At 42.9% G+C, this 19,787-nt stretch overlaps 6 protein-coding genes across 6 annotated transcripts; 4 read left to right on the top strand and 2 right to left on the bottom strand.

Moving 5' to 3' along the window:
- Positions 1 to 801: 801 nt before the first annotated feature.
- Positions 802 to 1,479, top strand: EAE98_002690 (uncharacterized protein; the record flags this gene model as incomplete). The annotated part of the gene is made up of 1 exon (XM_038950310.1): positions 802 to 1,479. One exon carries the CDS (start codon positions 802 to 804, stop codon positions 1,477 to 1,479), a length of 678 nt encoding a protein of 225 aa, XP_038812839.1.
- An 895-nt stretch (positions 1,480 to 2,374) lies between these two features.
- On the bottom strand, positions 2,375 to 3,101 carry EAE98_002689 (uncharacterized protein; the record flags this gene model as incomplete). Its single annotated transcript, XM_038950309.1, has 2 exons — positions 2,375 to 2,539; positions 2,601 to 3,101. The coding sequence occupies 2 exons, from the start codon at positions 3,099 to 3,101 to the stop codon at positions 2,375 to 2,377; spliced, it is 666 nt and encodes a 221-aa protein (XP_038812838.1).
- Positions 3,102 to 5,702: 2,601 nt separating this feature from the next.
- Positions 5,703 to 6,855, top strand: EAE98_002688 (uncharacterized protein; the record flags this gene model as incomplete). The annotated part of the gene is made up of 4 exons (XM_038950308.1): positions 5,703 to 5,841; positions 5,933 to 6,145; positions 6,220 to 6,600; positions 6,656 to 6,855. The coding sequence occupies 4 exons, from the start codon at positions 5,703 to 5,705 to the stop codon at positions 6,853 to 6,855; spliced, it is 933 nt and encodes a 310-aa protein (XP_038812837.1).
- Positions 6,856 to 8,874: 2,019 nt separating this feature from the next.
- EAE98_002687 (uncharacterized protein) lies at positions 8,875 to 9,845 on the top strand (the record flags this gene model as incomplete). Its single annotated transcript, XM_038950307.1, has 3 exons — positions 8,875 to 9,050; positions 9,106 to 9,333; positions 9,398 to 9,845. 3 exons carry the CDS (start codon positions 8,875 to 8,877, stop codon positions 9,843 to 9,845), a joined length of 852 nt encoding a protein of 283 aa, XP_038812836.1.
- A 1,748-nt stretch (positions 9,846 to 11,593) lies between these two features.
- On the top strand, positions 11,594 to 14,203 carry EAE98_002686 (uncharacterized protein; the record flags this gene model as incomplete). The annotated part of the gene is made up of 2 exons (XM_038950306.1): positions 11,594 to 11,633; positions 11,733 to 14,203. 2 exons carry the CDS (start codon positions 11,594 to 11,596, stop codon positions 14,201 to 14,203), a joined length of 2,511 nt encoding a protein of 836 aa, XP_038812835.1.
- Positions 14,204 to 15,627: 1,424 nt separating this feature from the next.
- EAE98_002685 (uncharacterized protein) lies at positions 15,628 to 18,657 on the bottom strand (the record flags this gene model as incomplete). Its single annotated transcript, XM_038950305.1, has 2 exons — positions 15,628 to 18,536; positions 18,621 to 18,657. The coding sequence occupies 2 exons, from the start codon at positions 18,655 to 18,657 to the stop codon at positions 15,628 to 15,630; spliced, it is 2,946 nt and encodes a 981-aa protein (XP_038812834.1).
- Between the last annotated feature and the right edge of the window lie 1,130 nt (positions 18,658 to 19,787).

The raw sequence follows: 19,787 nt of genomic DNA, 5'->3' as shown, positions 1-19,787 counted from the left end.
ACTCACACTCCAGTCACATATCATACAGATTATAAATCAACATGTACTACGATTGAAGTTATTTTTAGAACGAGATTCACCACAATGACACACCTTGTTGGGGAAAATGACTGACAAAACGTGTTTTTGCCTCGAAATTCACTTATTGGTGACTGAGTTCGGCAATTATCGTTCCATAACAAGCCCTTCTTTCAGTCATGTTAAATTTACCCCAGTCGCACACATCATTGATGAAATTTGATGACCAAACGAACCTCGAAACTCTAAAATGACTGGAATACAAGGTATTATGACAGAATCACTCTTCAGTCCGCTGCTTCTGTGTCATTTATGTCTATTTTGGGTGATTTGAAATGACCTATGACAGTTCGAGAAAAAAGAATCAATTATGATTCAATGCTTCGTTTGAATGACTGATTCGAGTTCCAAAGTCCCTCCAAACGCGCTTAAATAGGATGAGACGCCCCTTTTATTTTCTGTTACTTCTCTCGTACAGTTCCAACAATCACTTTACGCACACATACACACATAGTATCCTCATCTCTATACAAAAGCAAATTCTCATCCAAATCAACATCAACACTTTACAAACTCGGCGAGTTCTCCAAAGTTCTTCTCTTAAATATTTACCAGACTTGAAAACTCTGTTATCACTTCTCCACAATCCAATAATCCTCCTGGCGTTATTTCCACCAAAGTTCTGTCGAATCCCTGCCAAAGTTTTGTTTGCTCTTCATCAATCTCCAGTGTCTCTCTATCACACCAGCCAACGTTCAGCAACCCCTTCATCAACAACTCATCATGTCTATGCTACCACCCAAGACCGACAAGGATTTAACTCACGACGAAAGAATCATTATAGACTTGTGGTCTGAATACTTGAAAACGGATTTCGATAAGATGTGGCAGTATCAGGCAGATGAAGAAGATAATGTCGTAGAGAAGATCTCTCGACAAGTGGGCGGAGATCTAAATACCAGCGCCAAAATCAGTTCCGCTTACAAGAAAATTCCCAAAGGCCCAGGACTTCCCGATTCTGAGCGTATTTTAATCGTCAATAAGGCTCGCCGCTTTTTACACAAATGTTTCAAAGAGGGGAAGGGTTTTGCCTTGGATCCCGCCGCATCTGAGAAACTTGTCGATGAGATTGAAGTTGAATGTGGTACTAGACTTGATATTTCCGACATTGGATATCATTATCTCAAGTACAAAAAAAGAAGTTATGCAGACTATCTTGTACTGGAATGGGCTGTGCATTGGAACACTGAGTACGAAACTGACCGGGACCGCGAAGATGCAGGAAAGCGTGTCGAGTCAACGCTCAGACACTTCTTCAAAAATGCTACAAGCGAGCAAGTTATTAAAGATTATTATATGAAAAGACGCGGGGATGATGAAACAGAGTTCCCTAGCAAGCCAAAGGAGACTCTGGAGGAACGTCGACGAGCGGCAAGCAGCGGGTCAAGATACCCAAGATAACTGGATTGCATCAGTGCAAATCTATAACATCGTTTGACGGAGTTTTGAGGTGTTGGTAGAGGAAGTTGGGAGTGTAATCTTCTTCCCAACATGGTATTTCTTTTGTCAAGAGTCTTTATCGTTGCTTTTGAGGTTCTTTTATATTCATTGTAATAGACTTCCATGTTTCATATCGTTGGTTTTGGGATTCAGGGCTTGGACTAGTATGTGCACGAATCCATATTTCTTTCTTAGATGGGCTTCGGGAAGTTGGGGTTAGATTTGAACATTAGCTAGATTTTAATGTCAGTACTTGAATTGAACAATTACATTGAATTTCATTACCGGAAACTGAGTTGGTGAAGAAATACTTGTTATTGTTTGATATTACGTTGGACAAAGCATATATGTTATTGGATACAGATCTGATCACTTGTGTGGATGTTCGATGTCGGAGTCAAAATTGAACATTGGATACATCGCGAATGTTGTTCAGATTGGCACTGGACATTGCTCAGTCAATTTATATGTAAGACGTGAACATTTTGGTGTCTCTAATTTGATGGTTTTGCTTGTATCTAGACATTCGAGTACCATCTGACGCTGCAGCGATAATGTCACTGGTTCATGTTACATAACTCACTTAAGTCCATTGAACAATCACATTCAATTGAGCGTTTTCTGTGCTAACAATCCTCTATTGTTATACAATAAAATAAAATTGAAATTGTAGAACAAAAAGTTGGCCAGTTGGTTGCACATAGTCTGTCCATCATGCTTCTCCAATCTTGGTGTGTTATGGTAATAATATGGAAGCGTTTCTGTCTTCGTCTACGTTTCAAATCATCAACGACAATTTGATTTACAATATCCCATCGGCAACTTTGAAGCCTTTCAGTTAGCATTTAAGTTTTTATTAAGGGAATGAATAGTAAAATCTCACTTGTTGACCAGAGCATGAACCACCCTTCTGACAAGTTGCATCATCCGGAATAAGAGTTCGAGGATCCATCCATTGTGTTGGTTCCGAGCCTGGCACTGCTGCCACGCTTGGCGCCGCCCAGCCTGGGGCCCATTTTCTCTGCGAAAGTAACCCGTTAATTCTTTTTTCCTTCATGTTTTGTTCTTTGGATGTCACTTACCAAAACTTCTAGGAGAGCTGCTCCTTGATCCTCAGGGTGAGCTGTCATATCTATTACAACATATGTATCATTTACACCCCCATAGCTTGGATAACACCAAAGTGACTTTTGATATCCACCTTCTGACATAAAAACTTCATCAATCGCATTTTTGAGGCTAGGGACACATTCAAGGTCCGTACTCTTGCTCGAGTGTGCGGGGGACGAATCTGTGTTTCCAAAACCATTCAAGTTGAGAACGTAGCTTCCGTTAACGAGAGAATCTGATACTTTCTTAGTGTTATAAGAGCAGCAGAAGGAAGGAAAGGGTGTTGGCTCGACGCTAACAATGTCAGGGGGATCACGATATGTAGTAGTTGTAGCCTCAGTAGTATCACGGAGGACGAGGCTTTCAAGAGTGGTAGGGGCTGGTGTGATTTGTGCTGAATAGATTTCCGGGTCACCCATGGCTGTAGTCGAGAGAGCCGACAAAAAAAGTAGTAAAGGTGTATAGATAAACATGTTTTGATTAATGAAAGTATAAAGTATCGAAGATGAATAGTTGATATGAAGGCAAACGTCTAAATAATCATAAAACGAAGCTTAATCAATCGATATTCTCCAATTGCCCATTTTGTTTTATATAAACAATCGCGACGCAAACAGAAGCGCTTTTGATAGACTTACTCTTGGTCGCCAAGCTTACTGGATCTCAATTGACGCGCTAGTAAGGTGATGTTGGAATGAAATGCTGGGGTATTATTGAAGCCGCTGCGGCCATCTGCTAAGCGAAGGAGCAATGACCTTAATCATTGATGGAGCCTAAGTTTGTGCGAATAATGAATTGCATCAATTTCAGGCACACGTAAAAGAGCGGCTGAACAGAAATTAAATGCCTTGTGTGGAGAATTTTTTAAAATCCAAGAGTGTTTGGATCCTCATATGTAAGAACGAGTTTGCGCTATGTAAAGTCTTATGACCTCATAGATCAATCCAAAAATGAATGTGCAATTCCGATTGTAGAGCGCAGGCAAGGCAACAGCTCACGCTGCGTTACACCGCGTCCTATATTGACTATCAATCTTTCAGTGAATTGTTGGCAGAGATTTGAATGAAGCTACTCCGCTTGCTCCTTCGTTCTTGATTTTCAACCCATCATCCGCCAGTGGAGTAAATATTGATTCTTGTTTTGGTGATTAGAAGGCATGACGAACGATATCTCTCATCCCTGATTGAGTGAAATGCTTATTGAATGAAGCTCTCGGCACTTCTGTAAGTTTATGCAGTGTCAATTCATTGAGAGTTATAGTCAGGTTCCGATATCATTGAGCCTCTCTTCAATGGAAGTATCAATCTAGCATGATTTCCGCTCTTTCACAAGTATATCTCATCTCCGAATTTGACTGGCGAGAGACGGAAACTCCATATACAGCTTGTTTATGATTGCCGTTTCTCAAAGGTGCTAACGTAATGAGGATCACCGAGTACTTTTGCAATCTGGCTGCACTTAAGAAGTGACGCTCGGCCACTCTATAGTCTAATGTGCCAATAAAAGATATTGGCGATCTTTGGTGAACTAATGTCGTGGATGGCGATCCAATGGTGAATGGAAGCTTTGTTTTCGTTAAGATCAGGTTGGTTATGTTCAATTTGCTACCTTGTTGAAGGTGTCAGTCTCGTTCACCATATGATCTCCATACTCATTTGAGCCAAACAAAGCCACGGCAAACTCTGCAGTAAGCATTGCCATACTTGTTATGTTTCTGTCATAACATATTGCAGTTGGGAATCAAATCTTCAATAGTCCGTTGAGATCTTTCACGGGTAGTTTCAGGTTCTAGTGTCTGGAAATCTAAATCAGAAACATGACAAGACTTAGCTACTCGCCCATCGATACCTCAATTGTGTGCTATAAATGACTGAAGCGACATAATTATTTCAAGATATGACTTAGTGCTCGAAATTGAGCGGAACGTATTAAATTCTGTGACCCTTATTTGAAAGTTCCGCTTGAAAAATTGCAGCATTTACTCTCTTGTCCATACAATATGAGAAGCTCAATGTTGCAAGATCGATCTGAAAAGTTTGTGCCATGGTCAGGCTTGAAACGCCTGAAGAAGATCCGATACTCACTAGCAACGAAAATACAGTAAGACATGCCATTAAAACCTCTAGTCTTCTGATGTTATACACACGTTCGGTGAGACTTATGAGACTGACGCATGAAACATCTATTTTGAATCTGTTCATTTAAGGCCCTCGATACTTGGAAATTCAAGTGTACCTCACTTAAAGGTCCTGCTCGTGGACTCCTCACACGCCATCGAACAGTGAGGGCTATCCTTTCCAAGGCACTGGTAATATTAAGACCCAAAATCGTAGAGTCTCTTGTCCTTATCGCACTGAATTTGGTTGTTTGGATGGACAAAAACAATTTTTGAGACTTCAAATACGAGATCGAGTCTACAAAAATACATCTTGTGACTGCAATGGTACAACTGCAAGTGATCATAACGCTCTATGTGATAGTGGCTGCGAGGCAAAACTATTGCACCTCAATCAAATTCATGCGCAATCTAGTTTCTGACCGCAGAAGATACATCAAACGGAATGACATGTCGTCGTCAAGAATTTTCCAAGAACAAATTGAAAAATTACTTGATGACTCGGATGTGTAACAAATATGAGGGCATCCGTCGACGCATTTAAACCCGAGAGCAGCTCGATCTCGGCCACCAAGGCACGATAACCGTCCTGGAATGGGCATAGCTTTTGCACAAGATTAAGCAAAGCTTGAAGAGAAAGCATTCTATGAAGTGTAAATTCATATGTTTTGAGCCAGCGTCGCTGCTCTTAAGATCTTCTCATTGACATTGCCGATCTACAATAATCTTCCACAGAAGTGGGGTTGGTGGGGGTTACATGGTGGGGTTGAGAGATATTTCATCATTCCTCCACCCTGAGATGTAATAGCTCGGAATACTACTATCCAGGTACTAAATTCCCCCTCCCCCACGTTTAAGAAGCCACGTCTTATTAAAGTCTGCTTGTCCCTTCATTTTCACATCGATCAATCAAATAAAACCAACAACATACCAACAAACATAATCAAATAAGAACACAATGGCCGATACAAGATTCAAGCTCAATACCGGTGCTGAGATTCCGGCATTAGGACTTGGTACATGGCAATCTGAGCCGGGCGCAGTCGCGAAAGCCGTTTCTTACGCACTGTCGATTGGATACAAACATATCGATTGCGGTATGACCTCCTTCTATTTGCCTTCTGCTCTTCACCTTCTACTTTCGTAAATGTGGGGATATGTGTAATACTAGCTAACGAACTCGTGCAGCATATGTCTATGGAAACGAAGAGGAAGTAGGACAGGGACTCAAGGAAGCCTTCGCATCCGGAGTTAAGAGAGAGGATATCTTTATCACTACCAAATTATGGTGTACATATCATACGCGAGTCGAAGAGGCTCTTGATAAGAGTTTGAAGAGGTTGGGACTGGATTATGTCGATTTATATTTGATGCATTGGCCAGTTCCTATGAACCCAAATGGTAAGCGGATTTCTTTCACTTACCCCGTTACCCCTTCATTTTCATCGCGTAATAATGTCTAACATTTCAACTAGGAAACCACGAATTGTTCCCCAAACATCCCGATGGCTCCCGCGATCTTCAAACAGAATGGTCCCACACCCAAACATGGCAAGAACTCGAGAAAGTCTCCAAGACCGGTAAGACAAAGGCCATCGGAGTTTCCAACTACAGTGTAAAGAATTTGGAAGAATTGTTTTCGAAAGCTACTATTACTCCAGCCGTCAACCAAATCGAAAATCACCCTTCATTGCCACAGCAAGAGATTTACGATTTGTGCAAGTCAAAGGGAATCCACATCACAGCTTACAGTCCTCTTGGAAGCACTGGTAGTCCATTGTTCACCGCTGCCCCAATTGTTGAGGTTGCGAAGAAGAGGGATGTACCACCAGCTTCAATATTGCTTAGCTACCATGGTAAGACCCCCTTGAATTTGCGACTGCCGTTGTAAGTCATGCTAATAAACAATAGTTGCTCGGGGAAGCTCGGTCCTCGCCAAGTCCGTCACTCTTGATAGAATAAAGGCAAACATGAACATCGTAAAATTGGACGATGCGGACATGAAGATCCTAAATGATTACTCGGATGATTTGACGAAGAATGGAAAACTCATGCGATATGTATTCCCAGCATTCGGTGTTGATTTGGGATTCCCAGATAGAAAGCCTTAGTTAGAGAACTTGAGCTAATATTGAGGAAGGTTCCCTCAGGAGGAAATGGTCAGAAGGAAAACTAAGATCCATGAATCGAAGTTTCGCAATCTGTATATGGTAATGTATATAGAAATTAGAATATAATGGAGAGACTTGTTAAGTAGATCACTCTTGGGACTGCCTGCTCTTCAAGCTTCCTCTAAATGCCCCAACCAATAAACCATCAATATAATGACATGACTATCTCTTCATGTGGGGATCATGAAAGAATCTGATAACCGACTAGTGGAAATGTTGAATATGTTCCTTTTCGAAAAAGCGGGTGAGTGGTTAATAAGTCGAAGTGTCTGCAGAGACTCAATAATTTTGATGCCTAGTGGTTCAACGCTTGGCCCGAGTACTCGGATATAGAAAACCCAGTAAACATACCCAATCCAGTGCATCGGAGACGGTAAAGTCAGATCCCGAATAGGCCGTAGAATAAAATTCTTGAAGGATTCTTGAGGATCGATCGGAAAGAGGAGAAAGTGGGGTGGGGTGGAGATCTTAGGAGGCTGAGTGCAGCGGTAGCGGGTTGATTTGGCGGTCACAACATCATCCAAGAAATGGAATGAATTCATTCGGCTCAACGGATGAGAGATTTTCAGATGTTCTGGGCAATTGAAAATAGAACGATGAAGTAGTGGCGATGGGTTGAATTTGAGGTTTTGAACGATAGCTATTGTTCCGGAGAGGGACGTGGCACAATGATTTAGCCAGCATAACCACATTCGGGATGGACGTCATATACCAAAAAGCATAATCAAATGATGAAAATGCATCTAAGCCGTAGAGTGGATGAAGTTTTCTAGGCAGCTATTAAAATAATGATTTCTCCACTCAGGTCTCAAAGAATGATATAAACAAATGAAGGAGTTATGAAGACATACAGCTGAGCCGCATCAGATGCGTGGCGGCTGTTGTTCGGCCTTGAGATGATGATGCTAAAAATAAAGAAGCTTGACTTATGGTGATCTGACGCCAGCACTATGTTTTCTTCTTACTTGCATATCTAATTATTATAGGCCATTTACACGATAGACCTGCACGCAACTCTTGTGTTAGTGGCACCATTTACGTCCGGGCAGCCGCAGAATTAGCTGCATATATTTCACGTGATGAATTGACCAACCAATCGACGTCGAAAGCTCGGCAAAAAGTCAACCTAACGAAGAGTCTAGCTGTCAGTTTGTAGCTTGCTGCAGGGAAGAATCCTGAAACACACACAAGACACGAAATTTACTGAGCTTCGAGAACGGCTTCGAGAAATATCAGTCAATCAAATTATGCCATACCGTCTTTTCCTGCGGTGGGAACAACCAGGAGTTGAATCCTTCATCGCGTGGATTAAAGGCGGAGAAGCGCCAAGGTTAGAGTGCTGATGCTGTTAATGGGGTGTTGTACATGCCTAAATGCCCTGTCTAAATTAAGATTAAGCTTCTCTTCAGGGCTGTGGGATCCCGTCCACTATCGAACATTTTTTTCACGTCAGTTGTGGAAGCAAAGCTGTCCCAAATATTGCAGCTCCACAAGTCATTTAGTCATAATTTGTATAGTGAGCAGTGGGAGCCTTTTCTTTACATAGAACGCTAGTCATTTGGTCGTTGGGTTGGCCTATTAAAGTTTGATGGGCTGAGGCTGAGTTGGATATGATTCATCAGTTTGCTGATGCGTTGTCTCAGTGAACGAAGAGCAAATGGGCAAGTATTGATGCAGCACGACATGGTTTTGAATGGGGTTACTGGAGAAATATTCGAAGAATGGATACGTCGTGCAACTTTGGAGCTATTGATTGGTCCCAGCTTAAATAGGTATTGTTTGGGATGCGAGGCTTGTTATACACAGCCGTTGTTCTCTTTCTTTTGCTTCAATGTCTCTTCATTGTTGATCCCTTATATATAGAGAGCTTTCTCTATTTGTTACTTTTCGAGGTGTTCTTTAGAAGCTCCATATATTAAACCTTATCTTGAAGTCTAGTTATATCATTTTTTGCACACCATGACGAGCCAACATCCTTATGCCCCTTGGCGGAGACTGATCCTAATACCTTGCTGGATTGTTCAAATTATATTCTCCGGCTTTACATTTGGAATAGTTGCCGTGGCTATTTCTCAAATCATAAGTAATGATTTCGACGATGACAGTGATGACAACGATATCGGAATAGCTCTAAGGTAAGCATATCTATTTTATAGCTTGATTTTTAGCATGAATATTGACAGAACCTAGCATTGGATGGGTCTACATTGTGTTCATTGGCTTGTGTATCATCCTCACTATCACAGAGATAGTCCTTTTGTTCAGACACAAGTTGAAGCCCATTGTTTTCCTCATGATGAACATATTCAAATGTGCAAGCTGGACAGCCTTGTTCGTTGTCAGCTTGTGGAACACTTTCGGCGTTGTTAAGAAGACGATGCCGAGTATTATTAGCTTGGTTGTTGATATCATCTTGCTGTATGTCTATTTTATCTTTCTCCTTACTATACAATTGGAGCCCTCGCTAACATGACCTTCACAGACTCGCCTTCTATATCCCTCTAGCACATGGCTCCTTAATCATGCACCGCAACCGCAAAGCTGCGCAATATGAACCTGTCAACCTCAAACACAACAGCTTCGACTCCGCTACCGAATCTTTCCCTGATGCCTTCCCCCAAGCATACAAGTCCTTGACCAACATAGAAGGAACCACCGATCTAGAAGCAAATGATCACAGTACTGGACAACCCCGCCGACTGAGTTACAATCATACAAGAGATACCAGATTCGACTCGTACAAACAAACACGAAGAAGTTTTTCGGATCCATATATTGTCGAAAGAATGATTGCTAGTCCACGGCAAGCTTCAATATCAACATTCTCGACAAGGAGCAGGAGTAGTACGTTGGGTTTGCCGATACCTCAGGTCGTGGTGCACGATCATGATGAATTTATGGAGAGAAACAGGGTCAATGGGATGAATTAGAGAGAGGAAGAAAAGTGCTTATATATGGGTGGCGTCTGGGGACGTTTTATGATCAAATGCTTTATACCAAGGGTCTGTTACTGGAGTTAAGTTCTTATCTTGCTTTCTTGTATATATTATAGTTGCCTCTACCACAGGACACTGAGCTTTGGGTACTCGTTTTTCTCAGATCAACTGAGAGACTATAGACAATCCGTTTTGTTAAACTGCGATTTTGAATAAGATCACTTTCAGATTCACTTATCATCCATGCACATGGGGTTATTCATACAGAATTTATACGTTAAAATCGCAATGTTTATTCTTTGTTTTGAAGGCTTTCTTGCATTAAGATAAGATATATGCAGATATTGAGATCACTGAAATCGTCATTATACAGTTGCAGCATGTATGTTGAAATTATTATTCGATGAAATTTTCAATATTTCCATACCCCTTCATCTTACGCGAATGCTTCTGAAACCCCCGGATATACTAGGACACCGCAAATCAGCACACAACGCACTCAAACGTTTTCCTCAAACAAACGGTTGTACAATGGATCCACGATAGTTTTTTTGAAAAGCTCACACGGTCGCTCGTGTCACTCTAAATACGCCTCGAAGACGGATGATAGGATTCAAAGCATCGAACTCCTCTTTTGTATCTGCTCATGTCAAAACAGCACACTTAGCTGTAGCAAGCTAGGAATGGTGAAATAAGTATTTTGCTAGCGTCCTTTCATAAGGGTTATGCGATTTATGATAGGAAGAGAGCATTGGAAGCGTGGTAAAAAGAGTAAATGTTTACCAATTGTGTTTAGTGGATTTATGTGCAAAGCACGGGGGCAGATATCGGCGATTAAGAAGTAAATCAAAATTCAAAGGCTTCTAGGACATACCCCAACAAAGATCAAAGGAGAGTGGAGAGGTTAAGCAGGAACAGGAGGGGTACCATAATGGATATTTGAATGTGCCCGCTAGAACTCGTGAAATTATGAGGGGTAACAATAAACCAATCGGACTTCTGCAGTGGAGTTCGTGAATCCTTACACGAAATAAATGGTTGTGGTTGGAAGGAAACGGTTGTTCCTGAAAAAGGACTTTAGAGCCGAGAACTCTTGATTAATTTATTTGCTAACACGATAAGGTATTGACGATAAACGCTTTCCGATAAGCCCCCAACATCGATCGGAAATTTGTTGCTGATATATACATCGTAATGATGAGTTCCACTCAGAAGCGTGAAATCGAATACTGCTGCATGTTTCTGGTGTTTGAACTACAGGACCAAATCATGAATCTCAAGGCTAAAAAAATGCCCAAAGAACAAGATGAACGACCTGCAGGTCCCCTTGCTGGAAGCGAGACAACGAATCCCATCTGACGTCTGCTAATGCCCAATTGGCCCCGTTAAGGTACAGTAGTGCCAGTGCAACGTATCTCCATATAATTGATCAAAACGAAAAAGAAGGCTGGAAATTACCTTGGAAATCACTATCGCCCGTCACAAAACGTGTTTTACAGGTATCCTGAAGCATCAGAGCATGATGGAGTTCATTAATGAGGCGAATTAGACGCTTTCCCAGCCACCCTTTTTGATGAGACCCTGCGCGAAAAACCCTTCACGGCGGCGACCTACCACCAACATCCAGCCATCTTTTCGACCTGCCACTCTTTTAACTAATAGATACTTGCTCCGCGCACGAACCTTGAAGATGCATTCCTTAATTAATTGCTTATGTTCTTATTGGCGGAGTTGCTTACAGGATGATGAATCTTGGATCTTTGGATTTGCGAAGAGTGAAGCGTGAGTTTTTACCTATTCACCTATTCTTCTACCTTCTGTGTGTTTTACTTTTTTGGATTCAATCTGTTTTGTTTTTACTGACGTAGACCCTGTACATAGACTCACGACCACAGTTGCAACAAGTGCAAACGTCAGAATTGCTGAGCGGTGTGGATGTGCGCTACGGAGAAAACACACCGTCACTTCCATCGAGCACTTCTGATGCAGCTACGGTGACACGGTGGGCAACCCCTCCATCTCGTTTCCGCACTCCGGAGCAAAGCCACGAGAACTTGGAAGATTCGGTAGAGACTCCTTTGATCAGAGCAAGTGACTGGGAAGATTCTCATCAGAGATACAATAGCAATATGGTTCGATTTGACGAACAGCAGATACGAGGGATGGAAGCCGAAGCCTCAGGGAGACCGAGAAGAATGTCGGCTCAGGTGGAGGATGAGAGTCCGCCGACTCCCAACAATGACGATACACCATTTATCCGATTCGCGATCGATCAATTGACGAGGGACGAGGAAGCGAGACGAGAAGCAAGAAGGGCTCAACAACTCGAGCAAGGCCAACAACCAACTAATTCGCAAAGCTCTGAAGAGTATCCGGTGGAAAGAATCATTCCAGACGAAAATCGTTACATTCCCCAACGACCAACACGAGCAGAACTCGCACTCATCAGAAAACATCGTTCTACACCTGGACCAGGACGATTATTTGGGTTCAACGCCACGCCACCCCTCTCAACACCGCCTACTGAAGAAGAGGGAAGAGTACCCATCAGCGCACCCCAACCAGCCCGCTCACCTCCCAACGAAAAAGATGCCGAAATATTCATCCCCACGCAACCTCCTCCCAATACCAAACGATACCCCGAGCTCAAATTCCTTCCCACGATCTTACGACCTGTTTCTTTACTAGCGATTATTACATTCTGTCTTATGATGACTGCAGCGATTATGTTCTGCGCGATTTATTCGAATTATCACGATGGTCTTTATCCATGGACTACCGGCGTTGATGGGGGTCGATATTTCATATTTGGATTTTTACCCCAGATTCTCGGAGCGTTTATATTTTTATATGTTCAATACGTAATGGGAGCCATTACGAGAATAATGCCCTATGTACTAATGGCGATGGAAGATGCGGAGCCCCGAACCAACGCGTTATTTTTGGAAGCTTTTCCTCGCCACATGTTGTGGCCGAGATGGGACGGTCCCATGATGATCGATATTGGGGTATCGTGTTTATGGTTATCTGTATTTACGATTCCGCTTCAGGGATGTTTGTTTTCCGTAGTGTTGGTAGAGGGAAATTGGAAATGGACTGCTGTGCAAGGGATTGCGTGGACGTTGGTTGCGATCTACATCTCGATGTGTATGGGATTAGTTCTCATCGGCGCTTTTTTCTTCCGTCGAACAACGGGATTATCATGGGATCCTCGATCGTTGGCGGATTTGATCGCGCTATTACCACGAAGCAATAGTCTGAGAGATTATCCAGGTACCGAGACCATGAAATCCAAACAGGAGATCCGAGTCAAATTAGCCGATCGAAGCGATCGATTGGGATATTGGAGAACCCCTAGTCCGACACAAGGGATTTTCTATTCGATTGGAGAAACAGGCGCGCCTATAAGACGATATACTTTAGAAGGCGGAAAAGCAGAGAGAAAAGTAAGCAGCGGTAGCGGTATCCCTGATTTGGAAGAAAATCGTTCATCTCTCCATGATACCGCTACTCGATTCCGATATATTCCATGGTTTTTGCGCGACACATTTGTGGTTCTATGGTCTGTTACAGCTTTTTTCCTATTGTTGGCTTTGATCGTCGTATCATTCCTTCCGTCCACAGCCATACGCCATGGATTCAAACCCTTAGTTGTTGCCGATCCCAACGGATCTGGATACTCCGCTGCAAACTTCCTATACAGTTTCATCCCATCTCTGCTCGGAATGATTCTCTACCTGCTTTTCCAGCCCATCGACATGGCCTTCCGCAAACTCCAACCGTGGGCCGAACTCTCCAAACCCGATGGTTCGCCCGCAGTAAAATCTCTCCTGCTCGACTACCCCGCTTCTCTGCCCATCCAAAGCACCATTACCGCGCTTGGAAATGGTCATTTGCGAGTCGCCTGGTTTTCTCTCGTCTCCCTCCTCTTCATCATCCTTCCCATTCTCGCAGGAGGATTATTCTTCCCCTTGACCATCACTTCGGGGGAAGTCCGCATGCTTCCCAATCTTCCTTCTTTCTACATCTGCCTCGCATTCCTCATCATCTATTTCCTGACTCTTTTGCTCACAATCCCGAAAAGACACACCATGCATCTACCACATCCGATCGATTGTCTAGCCGAGATCATCAGTTTCGTTCACTCAAGTAACATTCTAGATGACGCGGCATTTAGTGCTCCTCGATCTAAGATAGATTTGGTGACGAGACTCGTGAGCACATCTTCGCACTTCAAGGGAGAAGGAGCGAAATATGCATTTGGGGTTGGAATGGGAAGAGGTGGAAAAGAAGGCTTGGGAATTGAGCGGTTAGGAAGAAGAGGAGTTGATAATGTCATGATTATGGGGTAATTGACGGACATGGGAGTGGATAGGATGATTGGATGATGGCTTATGATTAAATTTTTAATGATTGATGAATGCTTGGATAAAGCTAATGTGACGGATGGATGGAAGGATTTTTTTTTCTTGGAATTGGAATCTCGACTTTGGTCATGCGCGGTGTTTGGGATTGGGAAAGCGTAGTGACAAAAAACTAGATGAAATGAGATGACATGAGACAATTGCCAGGATGGATGACAGACACAGATATCAACAGCAGAGTATGTCGCTCAAAGGCCTTAAAATCGAATATTTGAGCAGGGATAGCGAGGACTAGACTATAATGCAGTAATGTCTATACGCTAGTTATAAAGAAATTTTTCTTCCTCTTCAAACCGTCTTCAAACTGTACTATTCACCCTTCACCACATCTCCAGGACTCATATATCTGCGTGCTTGTAGCTTTATAGAACGGAAGAGTGTGAGTGAAAGTAACAAATTCTCAAACCCTCAATCCAGCATGCAATGAAACTCATATCAGACATCGGCGAATAAGAGTATCTGGATATCGACAGGTCTCACAAAACAAATCACCAAACTAAATAGACTGTTACCATATTAAGATAAGCAATTAGCGAGCTCGATCAACTACTCATACAACAGGATGCCTCTCACACGAACTAGCGACCATTGAAAACCGATTCACAAGTATACAGTTTCTTTTTCAAAAGTACACAAAGACCCATCAGTCACCACAATTGCATTGCAAAGCCAAATTAGATGCAATCATGATGATGATATGTGAACGGATCTTTCACTCCAGCTTCAAGCCAAATTGTAAAAACAGCAAGCCAAAACCACAATAGCACCAAGCAAAACCACAACAAAAGCCACTATCTTCCAGAACTGGAAAGGCTTCCCAAAGTTATTTTTCTGGGCCAATCCATATTACCACCCATTGAAGTAAGCTGAAAGCCAAAACCTTCTTGAGAAATGCGGTCGGTAAAGCCAGAAGTTGGAATGCCATCGCCCCCCGCCCCCCTTAACAGATTACACCATCTCTACCAATCCTACAAATGTTTATTTCTCATTTTCTGAATTATTGCAAAAGCCAAAGAAAAGACGCGGAAACAGTAACAAAATGCAATGGATCATGTCGAGGAAATAGGATTTCCATCATACTCAAAGAAAAAGGTGAAAAGTGTACAAGCAATTATTAGATGGGCCTTACTTGCAAGAGAAGACTCGGTGGTTGTGAAGAGCCACACTCCTGTTAAACAGCCAAATGAAGGACTCTCTAGAACACCATTCGAGGTATCGCTCTTGGGAACGATTAAGTCTCGATTCGTCGATCGGGTCGCTTTGATAAGAGACAGACATCAACAACCAACTACATAGGCATTGAGAGGCTCTCTCGACTATCGTTGTCTGCGTTCCAGATAAGCGGCGAGAACCTAGTATCGCTGAACTCGATCGCTATGAGGCGCTGGAGCATCGATTGAGACTCCCCATCTTTCTTCGAAGAAAGAATCATTGCCTCTTGCACTTGTATCAATTTGCCATTCTGGACTTTTGGCGTATCTAATGAATGGTGACGTGAAGTTGCCATCTTCCTGTTGAGCTTTGATGGCGAATAAGTTTCCGAGAGTTCCATCTATCAGTGGAGCGATTACTTCGGGGATGGTCTTCTTTTCCATCCTTGAGATAGTGATACCGGGAAGAGGTCTATTGTCTGAAGGCGAATTTCTCTTCGTGGGAGGACCGATAGGCCCGAAAGGATTGGTATGGATTTCAATTTCTGCGATGTGCTCCTGGACTGTCATGTTCCATCGTTTCTGGCCACTGTAGAACCACTCATCTTTCTCCTTATGTTTTCTTGCTCGAGCTTCCTCGGGAGTCTCTTCATCCTCGAGAAGTCCCATTTCTTTTTGCACATCAATTGACAGACGAGTGAATCTCCCGGTCATGTCACTGGGAAACCCGTGAGGATAATATTGACGGGCTTGTTGCATGGAAATTGTATCTGTTGCGCGTGCAGAAGGAGCTTGTGCTGGTGCCTGAGCACTATACTGCTCGTTAAGAACTTTTGATTCTTGCCATGGTGAGACAGGCTCGGTGCTTGTGTGTGAGTTTTGTTTCGCTCCAGCCTGGTCTTGTGTCCAAGCCTCCTCACTATAAGTACTATTCTGTCTATTATTAGCATACGAGCGTTGTCCTGGTGGGCCGGCAGTTAACGGTTGCGGATAACCAGGTACCCCTCGATGATTTGCAGAATCTCTTGAATGATTGTTGGATCCCGAATATGCATTGTAGAGTGGGTTGTGTGCCGTGTCGGAGATACCTGGGGGAGGGAATGTGTAGGTACGGTCGAGTTCTCCATTCTTAGCAGCTTGTGCACCATCTATCATAGTGTTGTCTCTTGAGTTTCGTAAGAGGTACTCTAAACGTTGCCTCGCAACTTCAATGTCCCCATTTGAATTTGCAGCGTTTTCGGCTTTGGGTGCTTGCAACTCAGACAATCGACGTAAAGCCGAGGTTTGCATTGGATTCGGGAATTTTGCGAGTCTCTGTAAGGTCTGCATCTTTTCTAGACCTGATATGGGACCTTGTAAATCACTTCCCTTTGCCAAATCCTGCTCTTCATTCGAAATTGATGAAAGATTATTTTGATGGGAAGCGGGAGTTGGGGTGTTGGGCGAGACAGGATAATGACCATTAGATACTCTCGCATTGATCATCCCTTGAAGTCTGAGAAGCGTATGGTTCTCTTGCTCTGACTGGGATAGTCTCTGAGAGGCCCGCAAAGAGCGGGTAGATCTCGCAGATGTGGCTGGCGGAGTGTTGAAGGAATTAGGAGCCTGACCAAGCTGTTGCGCATAGTGCATGGAGTTTTGCATGTTCAAAGGAGGTGGCGGACCACGGGTGTTTGAGTAATAATTCGGTTGTCTATTATGAGTGGGATCCAATTGTGGTCGACGAATGGAACCCTCACGTTGAATACGGTTGGGGGCGGAGATTTGAGGTTGCAAATTAGGATTGACACGAGATCCGACAGTGGTGTAAGCCACAGGTTGTGTTTCAACGGATAATGGCTCAGGAGAATTGTTAATTGAGCGAACAGGAAGATCCGGATCCCATTCTACCGAATCAAATCCATCGTTGACAGTAGTGATATCACTCAAACTTCGCACCATTAACCCTGCCGATGAAGCAATGCGAGCCATAACTGCGTCGCTCTTATCCTTAACCGATTGTGTATCGGAATTGTCACTCTTCAAAAGATCAAGGGAAGGAGAATTTAGACCAATACCACTATCAATTGTACAGAGAGTTTGCGTTCTGCTTTTATCAGTGGATGAATGCGAAAAAGACGAGACCCTGGAGACTCCTGGAGGAGGTTGTATAACCACTGTTGAAGGGATTGGATCAATTGAAGGGACATCCGTCGAAGTAACAGTAGCAGTGGTACTGGTCACCGTCGTATCTTCAGCAGTAACAATTGGTTGGACGATACTGTGACTGATACCTTCTTTGTTGCCGTCGTCTTCCAAATTGTTCTCTCGCAAGGTATCATCAGAATCTTTCAATTCTTCTTCGATGATTTCCGGATTCTTTTCGAGATATTCAATGATTCTACTTGGTGCCGGTGCGGAGAAAGTGAATTCTAAGTAATTTCGTTGTTTTTGTGAAGTTGTGTGGTGGGGAGAAGGGATGTCGAGAGATGGTTTGAATTGTGGGGTCGATGTAGGTGAAATAGGACGTGATGAACTTGCACTTCCTACCAATTCTGGATCCATTCCAACCTCACTAGTAGTTTCACTGTGACCCAAATCCGTATTCACCCCTCCGTTCCTAATTACACCACCATCATCATTTAATGCTGCACCTGCATTATCGACATCAGTTGCTTGGTCATCATCGATTGTCGATGCTGAAAATTTTTTCTTCAAATTCTTCTTCTTCTTAAAGGTATACTTGAAGGGTCCGAGTGATTCAAGAGTCATTGGTCCTCCTAATTTCATATCTTGTCCTTCATCCAAAGCTTCATTTCGTCGACGCGATCGTGATGGTCGAGCAGCCATGATATCCGCGTACGTAGTGTCGAGAGAAATCGGTGTTGTAGTAGCAGAATTTGCAGGATAATCTGTTCGAAGTGATTGTAATCTTTTCTCGTATTCCAGTTGATCTTCTATTTCTTCTTGGGCTGATTCTTTGATGACAAAATCTGGCGATTTAACTTCGATCTCTGACCCTGAATTTTCGTGAATGCTCTCTGCAGGTATGGTTTGTATATGCGAATGGTTCGCAGGATTGGGCCTGCTATTGTATTCTCTCAGAGAGTTTGAGGTACCGTGTGAGTTGTCTGATATCGAGTAAGCTTGCCATATTGAACTTCGAAGCAAAAGTGAGAATGGAAGGGGCGATAATGATCTTCACTTGTACTTACGAGCTCTTGCAGTGCTACGTCTAGAGCTGGAGGGCATGATTAATAAAAATTTGCCTAATGTATTGATGTCTTTAGTGGTCTGTAGTCTTTTGATAATCAAGTTGTGGTGAGATGGTGAACGGCAGTCTGGTGGCAGGAGGCTGGCCAAATTATATCAATGCAAACTTACAATCTTGTTTGGATCAGAGAGGTAGCGATCAAAGCCTTTATTGTTCTAACTAAAACGAACCAGATCGAAAAGAAGGTTCAGTCTATATTTATACCAAGTGTTATGGTTAATTAAGTCAAGTCAAAATATCAAAGATTCCAGGTTTAATAGAAAGCTTGACCTTTATCCGAATTCGTTTAAATTAAATTAAAGAGCCTCCAATCAGAAGGGAGAGTGAGATTAATTTACCTGTAATTATTAAATGGCAAAAACTTGAACTCGGTCACGACATAGATTTTGTGATTGTTGAGACGGGAGTAATATCAAAGTTTGAATTGAGTAGAGGTATTGGCATGCTAAGCTATACTCTCACCAACAGACATTCCAGAGGTCTAGTCAATACCACAAATACTATATATATGTGAAGCCATGCCAGTGTACAACAGCTCAGCACAATACATGTAAAGTAGTTCTCAAAGGCGCTCCCTGAAACACCCATCAGTAGGTATCTTACCATGAGATACCTTGCCAACGGTCATCCACTCGGAAACCATCAGCACTAGCAACTTCAATCACCCTTCAGCCAATTGAAACGAAGCCATTCGTCATACAAACAGCTCGACATAGCTTACCTATTCAAAGATACCCGTGGTGACTGGTGGCAAGTGAATATGCTCATATTTCGTGCCAGCGTCCTGGGTACCTTGTTGTCCAACAATGACAGCCAACCTCACAGTTATTTGCGGCGCTATTCAGGTCAGCAATCTCCTCTCGAAAGTTTGGACTTGATAGTATCATTTTCCAGGTCCTCATGAAAACACAAGAGATCAAATGCTGATACCACACGGTCATGCCCAGGATGTGCTACATCATTCGAATCTTTGCATGCAATATCATACAAGATAGCCTCTCGGGTACTCTAAAGCGTAAGGTAGTTGCTCGTAGGGAAGAAGTCTCTCTCAAAGAAAATTCGCAAATAGTTATCGGTAAGATTCCTCTGGATTCTAATGCCCCTATTC

The sequence above is a fragment of the Botrytis deweyae genome (genome assembly GCF_014898535.1).
Source record: "Botrytis deweyae strain B1 chromosome Unknown BDEW_005, whole genome shotgun sequence".
Lineage (NCBI taxonomy): Eukaryota > Fungi > Ascomycota > Leotiomycetes > Helotiales > Sclerotiniaceae > Botrytis > Botrytis deweyae.
This window is presented reverse-complemented; position numbering and strand designations above follow the sequence as displayed.